General features: G+C 44.1%; 1 protein-coding gene across 1 annotated transcript in view; it reads right to left on the bottom strand.

The window, feature by feature from the left end:
* Nucleotides 1-4,092: 4,092 nt before the first annotated feature.
* LOC139388305 (listerin E3 ubiquitin protein ligase 1) overlaps nucleotides 4,093-13,955 on the bottom strand; it is a 95,898-nt gene continuing 86,035 nt past the window's right edge. The window contains exons 32-34 of the mRNA XM_071134905.1: nucleotides 10,582-10,776; nucleotides 8,583-8,750; nucleotides 4,093-5,117 (exon numbers count right to left, since the gene is read on the bottom strand). Coding sequence (XP_070991006.1) covers nucleotides 5,055-5,117; nucleotides 8,583-8,750; nucleotides 10,582-10,776 — 426 coding nt within the window. The 3' untranslated portion in view covers nucleotides 4,093-5,054. The remainder of the gene's footprint in view (nucleotides 5,118-8,582; nucleotides 8,751-10,581; nucleotides 10,777-13,955) is intronic.

Here is a 13,955-nt window from a genome sequence, read left to right as displayed (position 1 = left end):
CCTCTGGTCACTAGAACAGCTGTCCTCTGGTTGACAGGGTCACTAAAACAGCTGTCCTCTGGTTGACAGGGTTACTAGAACAGCTGTCCTCTGGTTGACAGGGTTACTAGAACAGCTGTCCTCTGGTTGACAGGGTCACTAAAACAGCTGTCCTCTGGTTGACAGGGTTACTAGAACAGCTGTCCTCTGGTCACTAGAACAGCTGTCCTCTGGTTGACAGGGTCACTAAAACAGCTGTCCTCTGGTTGACAGGGTTACTAGAACAGCTGTCCTCTGGTCACTAGAACAGCTGTCCTCTGGTCACTAGAACAGCTGTCCTCTGGTTGACAGGGTCACTAGAACAGCTGTCCTCTGGTCACTAGAACAGCTGTCCTCTGGTTGACAGGGTCACTAGAACAGCTGTCCTCTGGTCACTAGAACAGCTGTCCTCTGGTTGACAGGGTCACTAGAACAGCTGTCCTCTGGTCACTAGAACAGCTGTCCTCTGGTTGACAGGGTCACTAAAACAGCTGTCCTCTGGTTGACAGGGTCACTAAAACAGCTGTCCTCTGGTCACTAGAACAGCTGTCCTCTGGTTGACAGGGTCACTAGAACAGCTGTCCTCTGGTTGACAGGGTCACTAGAACAGCTGTCCTCTGGTTGACAGGGTCACTAGAACAGCTGTCCTCTGGTTGACAGGGTCACTAGAACAGCTGTCCTCTGGTTGACATGGTTACTAGAACAGCTGTCCTCTAGTCTCTAAAACAGCTGCGTCTCAGTAACATATCTGTTCAAATAAGCAAATACACACACTAATGTTGTGTCTAACCTGCTGGGAGAGTCAAAATATGTGCTTTGTGTCAAGGTGGGGGGGGAAGAACAGCTGGAGAAGACGGATACAGAGACACACAGAGCCAGAGTTGTCTGTCAGGGGGGGGGGAACAGCTGGAGAAGACGGATACAGAGACACACAGAGCCAGAGTTGTCTGTCGGGGGGGGGGGGGGGGGGGGGGGGGAACAGCTGGAGAAGACGGATACAGAGACACACAGAGCCAGAGTTGTCTGCCAGGGGGGGGGGGGGGGGGGGGGGGGCGCTGGAGAAGACGGATACAGAGACAAACAGAGCCAGAGGTGCCTGTCGGGGGGGGGGCGGGCGCTGGAGAAGACGGATACAGAGACAAACAGAGCCAGAGGTGTCTGTCGGGGGGGGGGGGGGGGGGGGGGACGACGACAGCTGGAGAAGACGGATACAGAGACACACAGAGCCAGAGTTGTCTGTCAGGGGGGGGGGGGGCGCTGGAGAAGACGGATACAGAGACAAACAGAGCCAGAGTTGTCTGTCAGGGGGGACGGGGACGGGGGACGGGACAGCTGGAGAAGACGGATACAGAGACACACAGAGCCAGAGGTGTCTGTCGGGGGGGGGGGGGGGGAGACAGCTGGAGAAGACGGATACAGAGACACACAGAGCCAGAGGTGTCGGGGGGGGGGGGGGACAGCTGGAGAAGACGGATACAGAGACACACAGAGCCAGAGGTGTCTGTCGGGGGGGGGGGACAGCTGGAGAAGACGGATACAGAGACACACAGAGCCAGAGGTGTCTGTCGGGGGGGGACAGCTGGAGAAGACGGATACAGAGACACACAGAGCCAGAGGTGTCTGTCGGGGGGGGGGGGGGGACAGCTGGAGAAGACGGATACAGAGACACACAGAGCCAGAGGTGTCTGTCGGGGGGGGGGGGGAACAGCTGGAGAAGACGGATACAGAGACACACAGAGCCAGAGGTGTCTGTCGGGGGGGGGGACAGCTGGAGAAGACGGATACAGAGACAAACAGAGCCAGAGGTGTCTGTCGGGGGGGGGGGGGGGACGACGACGACAGCTGGAGAAGACGGATACAGAGACACACAGAGCCAGAGGTGTCTGTCGGGGGGGGGACAGCTGGAGAAGACGGATACAGAGACACACAGAGCCAGAGGTGTCTGTCGGGGGGGGGGGGGGGACAGCTGGAGAAGACGGATACAGAGACACACAGAGCCAGAGGTGTCTGTCGGGGGGGGGGGGGAAACAGCTGGAGAAGACGGATACAGAGACACACAGAGCCAGAGGTGTCGGGGGGGGGGGGGACAGCTGGAGAAGACGGATACAGAGACACACAGAGCCAGAGGTGTCTGTCGGGGGGGGGGACAGCTGGAGAAGACGGATACAGAGACACACAGAGCCAGAGGTGTCTGTCGGTGGGGGGACAGCTGGAGAAGACGGATACAGAGACACACAGAGCCAGAGGTGTCTGTCGGGGGGGGGGGGGGACAGCTGGAGAAGACGGATACAGAGACACACAGAGCCAGAGGTGTCTGTCGGGGGGACAGCTGGAGAAGACGGATACAGAGACACACAGAGCCAGAGGTGTCTGTTTTTACTGGATTAATGAAGCATCATTTCAACACCATGAGAACAGTCAGATTACAACCAGACAGACACAGAGGAATGGCAGACAGAGGAATGGCAGACGGAGGAATGGCAGACGGAGGAATGGCAGACGGAGGAATGGTAGACAGAGGAATGGCAGACGGAGGAATGGCAGACGGAGGAATGGCAGACGGAGGAATGGCAGACGGAGGAATGGCAGACGGAGGAATGGCAGACAGAGGAATGGCAGACAGAGGAATAGACATCATTCACGCTGTACCACATCAACAAGGCTGGAATAAAGAGCAGTCAGATTACAACCAGACAGACACAGAGGAATGGCAGACAGAGGAATAGACATCATTCACGCTGTACCACATCAACAAGGCTGGAATAAAGAGCAGTCAGATTACAACCAGACAGACACAGAGGAATGGCAGACAGAGGAATAGACATCATTCACGCTGTACCACATCAACAAGGCTGGAATAAAGAGCAGATCCACTAACCCCCCCCCCCCCCCCCCCCCCCCCCCCGTGTGCCAGTCTGCGCTGTCACGCCGCCAAGTCTGTTGGCGTTGTCATGCCGACTCCTTGTAAATCTGTCATGTTTTGGCTTGACAATGAGCAATGGAGTTTGCAAGAGCACAAACAGATCCTGGGCCAGGCTATAGTTATCTCTCTCTCTATAGTTATCTCTCTCTCTCTCTATAGTTATCTCTCTCTCTATAGTTATCTCTCTCTCTCTATAGTTATCTCCCTCTCTCTATAGTTATCTCTCTCTCTCTCTCTTGTTCTCTGTTTTCTCTCTCTCTGTTTGTTCTCTCTTGTTCTCTGTTTTCTCTCTCTCTTTGTTTTCTCTCTCTCTCTCTTTTCTCTCTCTCTCTCTTTTCTCTCTCTCTCTCTTGTTCTGTTTTCTCTCTCTCCATTTGTTCTCTCTTGTTCTCTGTTTTCTCTCTCTCTGTTTGTTCTCTCTTGTTCTCTGTTTTCTCTCTCTCTGTTTTCTCTCTCTCTCTGTTTTCTCTCTCTCTCTCTCTCTTGTTCTCTGTTTGTTCTCTCTTGTTCTCTGTTTTCTCTCTGTTTGCTCTCTCTCTCATTTTACTGTGTGTTAAAATACAATCAAGTAATAGTATCTTTGTCATCATCACTAGAGAGATTTAAGTTTCTGATACATAAATCCTCTTTATTTATCTCAAATTAATCCACTTTGTGTTTCATCAGTCTGTATAATATTACATCACTGCGCTCTGTCAATCACACCAAATGACGAAGTGAATTGATTGCAGTCCTTCAGACGGAACATTCTGGTCGACTTCCCGCCCGACTTAGAAGCGCGGGCGTTTTGCACTGCATCATCAACCAATGGTTGCGTGCCACGTCATTGACTGCGCAGTCGGGCATCAGATTGCTATAACATGTGATGTGGTTAAACACATATCCTGATGTTGTGAGATCTGGCATGCGTCAGTAGTCTAGTCGGGGCAGGAAACTCAACCCGTCTGTCCTCCGTCTGTCCTGCCACCGTCAGAGCTGATCCAATTCCTGGCTCCTTGGAACTCATTGGCTACTGGACATAAAACCGTCTAAAAAGATATCTTTACTACTCAACTCTTAGCTCGAGTTACAACCGCTGTCAAAGGAGCTTCTATTAGCGGTGGTTGCCAACTGGTGGGTCGTAACCCAAAGGTTTTGAATGGTGTCGCGGGTTTCTGAGTGAAAATATTTATTTATTTATTTTACATTTTTGGGGGGGATTTTTTGTTGTTGTTGTTGAGATACTCGTCTGAATTGAAACAACTAATACCAGGTAGAAGGTATGTAAAAAGATTATCGTTACATTTAAATCATTTTAATTCTCAGAAAAAAATTTTTTTCTTCAATCTCAGTATTTACCAATACAAAGCTATTAGCAGTGTGATTTAGCAGATGGGGTGAGTTTGTATATTATAATAATATAATATAATATTCTTCGTCAACATCGTGAGCAATATGGAATTAATGACAAAAGGGGGGGATATTGTTCCCCTTGTCTAAATATAATTGCTACATTTACTGTCAAAATAGTATTTATTAAAAATTGTTTTCCAAATTGCATTTTGGCAACAACAACAAGAAAATCACAATGTGAATTTTGGATCGCGACAGAAAACCTGGATCAATTTGGGTCCCAAGGATAAAACTATTGAGATGCACTGATGTATAAGAAGGTTGTGGTGAGAGATACATACAAATACAGAACCTAACTGTCTCTGTGCATCCATAGCAACGGAACAGTGACTATGTGTATCCATGGTAACATAGTTTCAATTAGGTCTCTCTACACAGAGGGCAGGTGGACTTGTTGCTAGGAGAAGGTCTCTACACAGAGGGCAGGTGGACTTGTTGCTAGGAGAAGGTCTCTACACACAGAGGGCAGGTGGACTTGTTGCTAGGAGAAGGTCTCTACACACAGAGGGCAGGTGGACTTGTTGCTAGGAGAAGGTCTATACAGATGGCAGGTGGACTTGTTGCTAGGAGAAGGTCTCTACACAGAGGGCAGGTGGACTTGTTGCTAGGAGAAGGTCTATACAGAGGGCAGGTGGACTTGTTGCTAGGAGAAGGTCTATACAGATGGCAGGTGGACTTGTTGCTAGGAGAAGGTCTATACAGATGGCAGGTGGACTTGTTGCTAGAAGAAGGTCTCTCTACACAGAGGGCAGGTGGACTTGTTGCTAGAGGTAAACCACTTGTACTGGAGAAGAGAAGAGAGAGAAAGAGAGACAGCATGAGTAACGTGATAATGATCAGGGCTGTGGCGATCACAAAATGTTGTCAGCTGGTGATTGTCAAGCAAATAACAGGTCCGTCTCGCGGTAATTGACCGTTAATTAACATAAACACATTTAGACTCTCCTGGGCTTCCACATATAGACAACAAGCCATGTTAAAAAATACTAATAAATCCATGTAATTTAGCCTACGCCTTCACAATAAATCCATTATTTATTTTAAACAGGTCTATAGAAACATGATATAAAGAAAATGTAGTCTATTTCAGAAGAACAGAACAGGATGCTCTGAGTTGTCCTTATGTTATGTCCTGATCTGCCTACGCCAAATGGCTGTTCATTTAACAGACAAGATTTGCTTACAATTCCGTGGTATTATTTTATACTATCAACAATATAATTGAACAAAGCTGAATAAAATGATAATGCCTCGAATTTCACGGCGGCATTCCCTTTGTGGCCGTAATGCACCCTAAAAAAAATCAAAGGCCTTTTTGCGGCCCGGAGTGCTGAGTTGTTCCCTTCAACCCAAGGGTCCTGCGCTGTTCCCTTCTCCCCAAGAGTCCTGCGCTGTTTGCGGCCCGGAGTCCTGCGCTGTTCCCTTCTCCCCAAGAGTCCTGCGCTGTTCCCTTCTCCCCAAGAGTCCTGCGCTGTTCCCTTCTCTCCAAGGGTGCTGCGTTGGTCCCTTCTCCCCAAGAGTCCTGCGCTGTTCCCTTCTCCCCAAGAGTCCTGCGCTGTTCCCTTCTCTCCAAGGGTGCTGCGTTGGTCCCTTCTCCCCAAGAGTCCTGCGCTGTTCCCTTCTCCCCAAGGGTGCTGCGTTGGTCCCTTCTCCCCAAGAGTCCTGCGCTGTTCCCTTCTCCCCAAGAGTCCTGCGCTGTTCCCTTCTCTCCAAGAGTCCTGCGCTGTGCCCTTCTCCCCAAGAGTCCTGCGCTGTGCCCTTCTCTCCAAGAGTCCTGCGGTGTTCCCTTCTCCCCAAGAGTCCTGCGCTGTGCCCTTCTCCCCAAGGGTCCTGCGTTGTTCCCTTCTCCCCAAGAGTCCTGCGTTGTTCCCTTCTCCCCAAGAGTCCTGCGCTGTGCCCTTCTCCCCAAAAGTCCTGAGTTGTTCCCTTCTCCCCAAGGGTGCTGCGTTGGTCCCTTCTCCCCAAGAGTCCTGCGCTGTTCCCTTCTCTCCAAGAGTCCTGCGGTGTTCCCTTCTCCCCAAGAGTGCTGCGTTGTTCCCTTCTCCCCAAGAGTCCTGCGCTGTGCCCTTCTCTCCAAGAGTCCTGCGGTGTTCCCTTCTCCCCAAGAGTGCTGCGTTGTTCCCTTCTCCCCAAGAGTCCTGCGCTGTTCCCTTCTCCCCAAGAGTCCTGCGCTGTTCCCTTCTCCCCAAGAGTCCTGCGGTGTTCCCTTCTCCCCAAGAGTACTGCGTTGTTCCCTTCTCCCCAAGAGTCCTGCGCTGTTCCCTTCTCCCCAAGAGTCCTGAGTTGTGCCCTTCTCCCCAAGAGTCCTGCGCTGTTCCCTTCTCCCCAAGAGTCCTGCGTTGTCCGAAGCGTCTCTCACTCACACGGTTCTCCGTCACGTGATCAGGTCTTTCTCACAGGCTACAAGTGAAAACAGACGAATCGGGGGACGCAACTGCGCTTGTTCTTATCCAAATCCGAGGTGCTCATTGAAGATATTGGAAGAACTGGCCACTTTTTAAATGTACTTTTCGTCATCCAACAAGATGAGTAGAAGAAAGCACTAGCATTTGTCAATAGTACAAATAGTACCTATCCCCCCCAATAGTACAAATAGTACCTATCCCCCCCAATAGTACAAATAGTACCTATCCCCCCCAATAGTACAAATAGTACCTATCCCCCCCAATAGCACAAAAGTCGACCTATTCTGTACGAGAAATAAATATCCCAAACATCGTCTGGGACAGTTGTGGGATGCGATTCGATCCCAAATTAATTCAACCACTAGCATTAAAAACAAAACTGTTTAATCCAATGAGGCTGATACAACAGATCAGAACACTTAGCTTAAAATGTTGATAAACTGTTAGGATATTTCCCCACATTATAAGCGTAGCAATGCGAACATGATAGTAGGATATAAGCGCAAATGTTCGATTAGCGTAAAACACCATTATCAAAAGTGACCGCAAATAAGATATTACATGAGATGCTTTATTATATTTTATTAAAAAGGTGCATTTGAATGGTGAGAATTATCTTCCCCAAATGTTGAAACTCACACGTGGCTTATATATGCCAGTTAGACTATACACCCCTTGTAAAGCGGATTAATGTGCTCCATTTTAAGGTTATTTGGCCACGTTAGTTGTGATACAAACCTAATTAAAAACATACAGGCCTATGCTGCCCTACAGAGCAAAAAGGCAGAAACTGCTGCTCATTTGCTACATGAAATACATGCTTAATCATGTGGACAAGTATCCAGCCTCGTACTGTGTTCAGGAGACAATGGGGGTCATGTTAGCAGTAACTGGATAAAGTTACTGTGAAACCAAAGGTAAATTAAAAGCCATTTCTCTCAGTTCCACTCTGAGCAGTTACTGCCTTTTTGCTTGATAGGACAGAATGGGCGAGGCTTCATGAGGTGTGACTATGATGCGAACAAGTTACCAAAAAAAAAAGGCTTTGTTTCTTATTCTGGGCATCCTTCACAAGTGATAATATAATAATATGATATATAATAATTCACAAGCTAATATTGTTACCCATCAGACTATTCTTAATTTAATCTTGTCTTTACATATACTAAATAATATATGTGTGACATTTGTTTTGATTTAGAATGGACCATTGTCACACCTGTCTTGAAACAGGGTCAGCGGGATAAATACGTGTCATCTATGCACTTAAATAGCAAATGGAGGATGCTTTTTCTGTGGTTTATTTTCATGCCAGCCAGGTAGGCTATACTCCTGTTGTAAAGAGAAGCAATGTGCTTAATACTAGGAAAGTTGAGAAATAAATATAGTAAGCCTAGCCCATAGAAAGCTGATGGGATCCTCCTCTTTTTAGTAGAGGCCATCACTCTGTTTGAGGAACACGAGCTCATGGGGTCTCATGTATTGTTAGATTTTTTTAAATACATTTGTATTGATGTCAGAGTGATTAGAGGGACAATAGAGTGCTGAGTACCAGGCAGTTAGCAGGTTTGGTAGGCTACTAATGACCAGCAGCAGCATCAGAACTTGGAGAAGCCTAATTACCGTGACCGCCGGTCTTGTGGAATTTGACTGCCTTCATGACTCGTGACCGCCGGTGTGGCATTAATACGGTCCCCACAACAGCCCAAACTGTGAAGTTGTGTGTGTGTATGTGTCATAACCTATATGCCTCGGAGTGTGTTCTCTTGTATTGCAGTTTGTGCACTTGTGTGTGTGTGTGTGTGTGTGTGTGTGTTGTCCCGTGTTGAATATCAGTCTCTCACCAGACAGGCAGAGTGGAATTTTTTCTTGCAGGTGCGGCAGGCCTTCTTGGGCAGAGAGTAGTTGGATCCATGGATAACAGAGAAACAGATCATACAATCCTCTACTCCCTCGAACCTCTTATCCACGTTGGTCTTCCACAGAGCCAGGCCCTCCATTATGCTGCCGTTCTATCAGAAACAAAAAAGAGAGACGGGGGAACATGATACTTACATAGCGCAGCACTTAACAAAGTGTGAGGTGACCCCCTCAATGGAAAAGGGGAGACTCTACGACCCCTACAAGTGTGAGGTGACCCCCTCAATGGAAAGGGGAGACTCTACGACCCCTACAAGTGTGAGGTGACCCCTCAATGGAAAGGGGAGACTCTACGACCCCTACAAGTGTGAGGTGACCCCTCAATGGAAAGGGGAGACTCTACGACCCTTACAAGTGTGAGGTGACCCCTCAATGGAAAGGGGAGACTCTACGACCCCTGCAAGTGTGAGGTGACCCCTCAATGGAAAGGGGAGACTCTACGACCCCTACAAGTGTGAGGTGACCCCTCAATGGAAAGGGGAGACTCTACGACCCCTACAAGTGTCATAGGACTTGTCTGAAGGTAACCTGTACCGGGTTTTTATTAAACAAATGGAAGATCGTTTTGTGCCTAAAACAAAAAAGGGTTACAAATTTGTAAAAATAAATAAATATATATTATATATATATATACATATACATACATACACACACGTGTGTGTATGTATGTATATGTATATGTTTTGAATTCTTCACTATTATTCTACAATGTAGAAAATAGTAAAAAATAAATTAAAACTCTGGAATGAGTAGGTGTGTCCAAACTTTTGACCAGGTACTGTGTGTGTGTGTATATATAATTTTGCACGCCCAATTTTTCAGTTTTTGATTTGTTAAAAAAGTTTGAAATATCCAATAAATGTCGTTCCACTTCATGATTGTGTCCCACTTGTTGTTGATTCTTCACAAAAAAATACAGTTTTATATCTTTATGTTTGAAGCCTGAAATGTGGCAAAAGGTCGCAAAGTTCAAGGGGGCCGAATACTTTCGCAAGGCACTGTATATATATATATATATATATATATATATATATATATCTCACACACACACACACACACACACTGAACAAAAATAGAAGCGCAACATGTAAAGTGTTGGTCTCATGTAAAGTGTTGGTCTCATGTAAAGAGTTGGTCTCATGTAAAGTGTTGGTCTCATGTAAAGTGTTGGTCTCATGTAAAGTGTTGGTCTCATGTAAAGTGTTGGTCTCATGTAAAGTGTTGGTCTCATGTAAAGTGTTGGTCTCATGTAAAGAGTTGGTCTCATGTAAAGTGTTGGTCTCATGTTTCATGAGCTGAAATAAAAACATCCCAGAAATGTTCCATACGCACAAAAAGCTTATTTCTCAAAAAATGTTGTTTACATCCCTGTTAGTGAACATTTCTCCTTTGCCAAGATAATCATAATAGATACATCCACCTGACAGGTGAGGCATATCAAGAATCTGGTGCTGGGGACAATAAAAGGCCAGTCTAAAATGTGCAGTTTTGTCACACAACACAATGCCACAGATGTCTCAAGTTTTGAGGGTGTATATATACACACACACACACACACACACACACACACACACACAACACTGTATGTCGGGGGGTGCTTATAGTTGTCCTGTTTCACACAAGAGTACGCGTGGGCAGTGTAAAAATGCTCATGTGTTTTTTGCATATCCAAACTCCCCTAAAAGGGGTCATGACCAGGAACCAGACATTATTGATGGCGACCTTGGTGTGTGTGTGTGTTACCTGGTGTGTGTGTTACCTGGTGTGTGTGTGTGTGTTACCTGGTGTGTGTGTTACCTGGTGTGTGTGTGTGTGTGTTACCTGGTGTGTGTGTGTGTGTTACCTGGTGTGTGTGTGTGTTACCTGGTGTGTGTGTGTTACCTGGTGTGTGTGTGTGTGTTACCTGGTGTGTGTGTGTGTTACCTGGTGTGTGAGGTATGTACTGAGCTGTAACATCCAGTTCCTCCATTGTTGTACAGCGACCCCCACCCTCCTGCCGCTCTCTACTGTGATCGAGCCTAGAGGATAGTTCTGTGGTAGCTGGATCACCAGCTCTATGAAGATATCATCCACTGAGTAGGTGGCGATCACCTCCCGCGCTGCCGAACGAGCCTTCACCTGGGACACAGGGAGAGAGAGACGGAGAAAGAGAGAGAAGTTAACTCCTCTTCGTTGATGATATCATCCACTGACCTGGACAGAGACAACAGCAAAAAAAGATTTAACAACTCAGACTGTGTGAGTTCGACTGTTCTCTCTGCTACCATTTCGGCAAGTGGTACCAAAAGGAGCCAATAGGACCCTGAGCAGCTTCTACCCCCAAGCCATGAGACTTCTATAGCTAGCGAAATAGTTAACCAAATAGCTATCCAAATATCTATCCAAATAGTTAACCAAATAGTTATTAACCAAATATCTATCCAAATAGTTAACCAAATATCTATCCAAATAGTTAACCAAATATCTATCCAAATAGTTAACCAAATAGTTATTAACCAAATAGTTAACCAAATAGTTATTAACCAAATATCTATCCAAATAGTTAACCAAATATCTATCCAAATAGTTAACCAAATATCTATCCAAATAGTTAACCAAATATCTATCCAAATAGTTAACCAAATAGTTATTAACCAAATAGTTAACCAAATATCTATCCAAATAGTTAACCAAATATCTATCCAAATAGTTAACCAAATATCTATCCAAATAGTTAACCAAATATCTATCCAAATAGTTAACCAAATATCTATCCAAATAGTTATTAACCAAATAGTTAACCAAATATCTATCCAAATAGTTAACCAAATATCTATCCAAATAGTTAACCAAATATCTATCCAAATAGTTAACCAAATATCTATCCAAATAGTTAACCAAATATCTATCCAAATAGTTAACCAAATATCTAATATAATGTCATGTTGCTGCGACTATTTATAGTTTATCCTGTTGCCTAGTCACTCTGTGAAAGTAACCATTTCTATTTATAGTTTATCCTGTTGCCTAGTCACTCTGTGAAAGTAACCATTTCTATTTATTGTTTATCCTGTTGCCTAGTCACTCTGTGAAAGTAACCATTTCTATTTATTGTTTATCCTGTTGCCTAGTCACTCTGTGAAAGTAACCATTTCTATTTATTGTTTATCCTGTTGCCTAGTCACTCTGTGAAAGTAACCATTTCTATTTATTGTTTATCCTGTTGCCTAGTCACTCTGTGAAAGTAACCATTTCTATTTATAGTTTATCCTGTTGCCTAGTCACTCTGTGAAAGTAACCATTTCTATTTATTGTTTATCCTGTTGCCTAGTCACTCTGTGAAAGTAACCATTTCTATTTATTGTTTATCCTGTTGCCTAGTCACTCTGTGAAAGTAACCATTTCTATTTATTGTTTATCCTGTTGCCTAGTCACTCTGTGAAAGTAACCATTTCTATTTATTGTTTATCCTGTTGCCTAGTCACTCTGTGAAAGTAACCATTTCTATTTATTGTTTATCCTGTTGCCTAGTCACTCTGTGAAAGTAACCATTTCTATTTATTGTTTATCCTGTTGCCTAGTCACTCTGTGAAAGTAACCATTTCTATTTATTGTTTATCCTGTTGCCTAGTCACTCTGTGAAAGTAACCATTTCTATTTATTGTTTATCCTGTTGCCTAGTCACTCTGTGAAAGTAACCATTTCTATTTATTGTTTATCCTGTTGCCTAGTCACTCTGTGAAAGTAACCATTTCTATTTATTGTTTATCCTGTTGCCTAGTCACTCTGTGAAAGTAACCATTTCTATTTATTGTTTATCCTGTTGCCTAGTCACTCTGTGAAAGTAACCATTTCTATTTATAGTTTATCCTGTTGCCTAGTCACTCTGTGAAAGTAACCATTTCTATTTATAGTTTATCCTGTTGCCTAGTCACTCTGTGAAAGTAACCATTTATATTTATTGTTTATCCTGTTGCCTAGTCACTCTGTGAAAGTAACCATTTCTATTTATTGTTTATCCTGTTGCCTAGTCACTCTGTGAAAGTAACCATTTCTATTTATTGTTTATCCTGTTGCCTAGTCACTCTGTGAAAGTAACCATTTCTATTTATTGTTTATCCTGTTGCCTAGTCACTCTGTGAAAGTAACCATTTCTATTTATAGTTTATCCTGTTGCCTAGTCACTCTGTGAAAGTAACCATTTCTATTTATTGTTTATCCTGTTGCCTAGTCACTCTGTGAAAGTAACCATTTCTATTTATTGTTTATCCTGTTGCCTAGTCACTCTGTGAAAGTAACCATTTCTATTTATTGTTTATCCTGTTGCCTAGTCACTCTGTGAAAGTAACCATTTCTATTTATTGTTTATCCTGTTGCCTAGTCACTCTGTGAAAGTAACCATTTCTATTTATTGTTTATCCTGTTGCCTAGTCACTCTGTGAAAGTAACCATTTCTATTTATTGTTTATCCTGTTGCCTAGTCACTCTGTGAAAGTAACCATTTCTATTTATTGTTTATCCTGTTGCCTAGTCACTCTGTGAAAGTAACCATTTCTATTTATTGTTTATCCTGTTGCCTAGTCACTCTGTGAAAGTAACAATTTCTATTTATTGTTTATCCTGTTGCCTAGTCACTCTGTGAAAGTAACCATTTCTATTTATAGTTTATCCTGTTGCCTAGTCACTCTGTGAAAGTAACCATTTCTATTTATTGTTTATCCTGTTGCCTAGTCACTCTGTGAAAGTAACCATTTCTATTTATAGTTTATCCTGTTGCCTAGTCACTCTGTGAAAGTAACCATTTCTATTTATAGTTTATCCTGTTGCCTAGTCACTCTGTGAAAGTAACCATTTCTATTTATTGTTTATCCTGTTGCCTAGTCACTCTGTGAAAGTAACCATTTCTATTTATAGTTTATCCTGTTGCCTAGTCACTCTGTGAAAGTAACCATTTCTATTTATAGTTTATCCTGTTGCCTAGTCACTCTGTGAAAGTAACCATTTCTATTTATTGTTTATCCTGTTGCCTAGTCACTCTGTGAAAGTAACCATTTCTATTTATTGTTTATCCTGTTGCCTAGTCACTCTGTGAAAGTAACCATTTCGATTTATTGTTTATCCTGTTGCCTAGTCACTCTGTGAAAGTAACCATTTCGATTTATTGTTTATCCTGTTGCCTAGTCACTCTGTGAAAGTAACCATTTCTATTTATTGTTTATCCTGTTGCCTAGTCACTCTGTGAAAGTAACCATTTATATTTATTGTTTATCCTGTTGCCTAGTCACTCTGTGAAAGTAACCATTTCTATTTATAGTTTA

The sequence above is a fragment of the Oncorhynchus clarkii genome, chromosome 29 (genome assembly GCF_045791955.1).
Source record: "Oncorhynchus clarkii lewisi isolate Uvic-CL-2024 chromosome 29, UVic_Ocla_1.0, whole genome shotgun sequence".
Classification (NCBI taxonomy): domain Eukaryota; kingdom Metazoa; phylum Chordata; class Actinopteri; order Salmoniformes; family Salmonidae; genus Oncorhynchus; species Oncorhynchus clarkii.
This window is presented reverse-complemented; position numbering and strand designations above follow the sequence as displayed.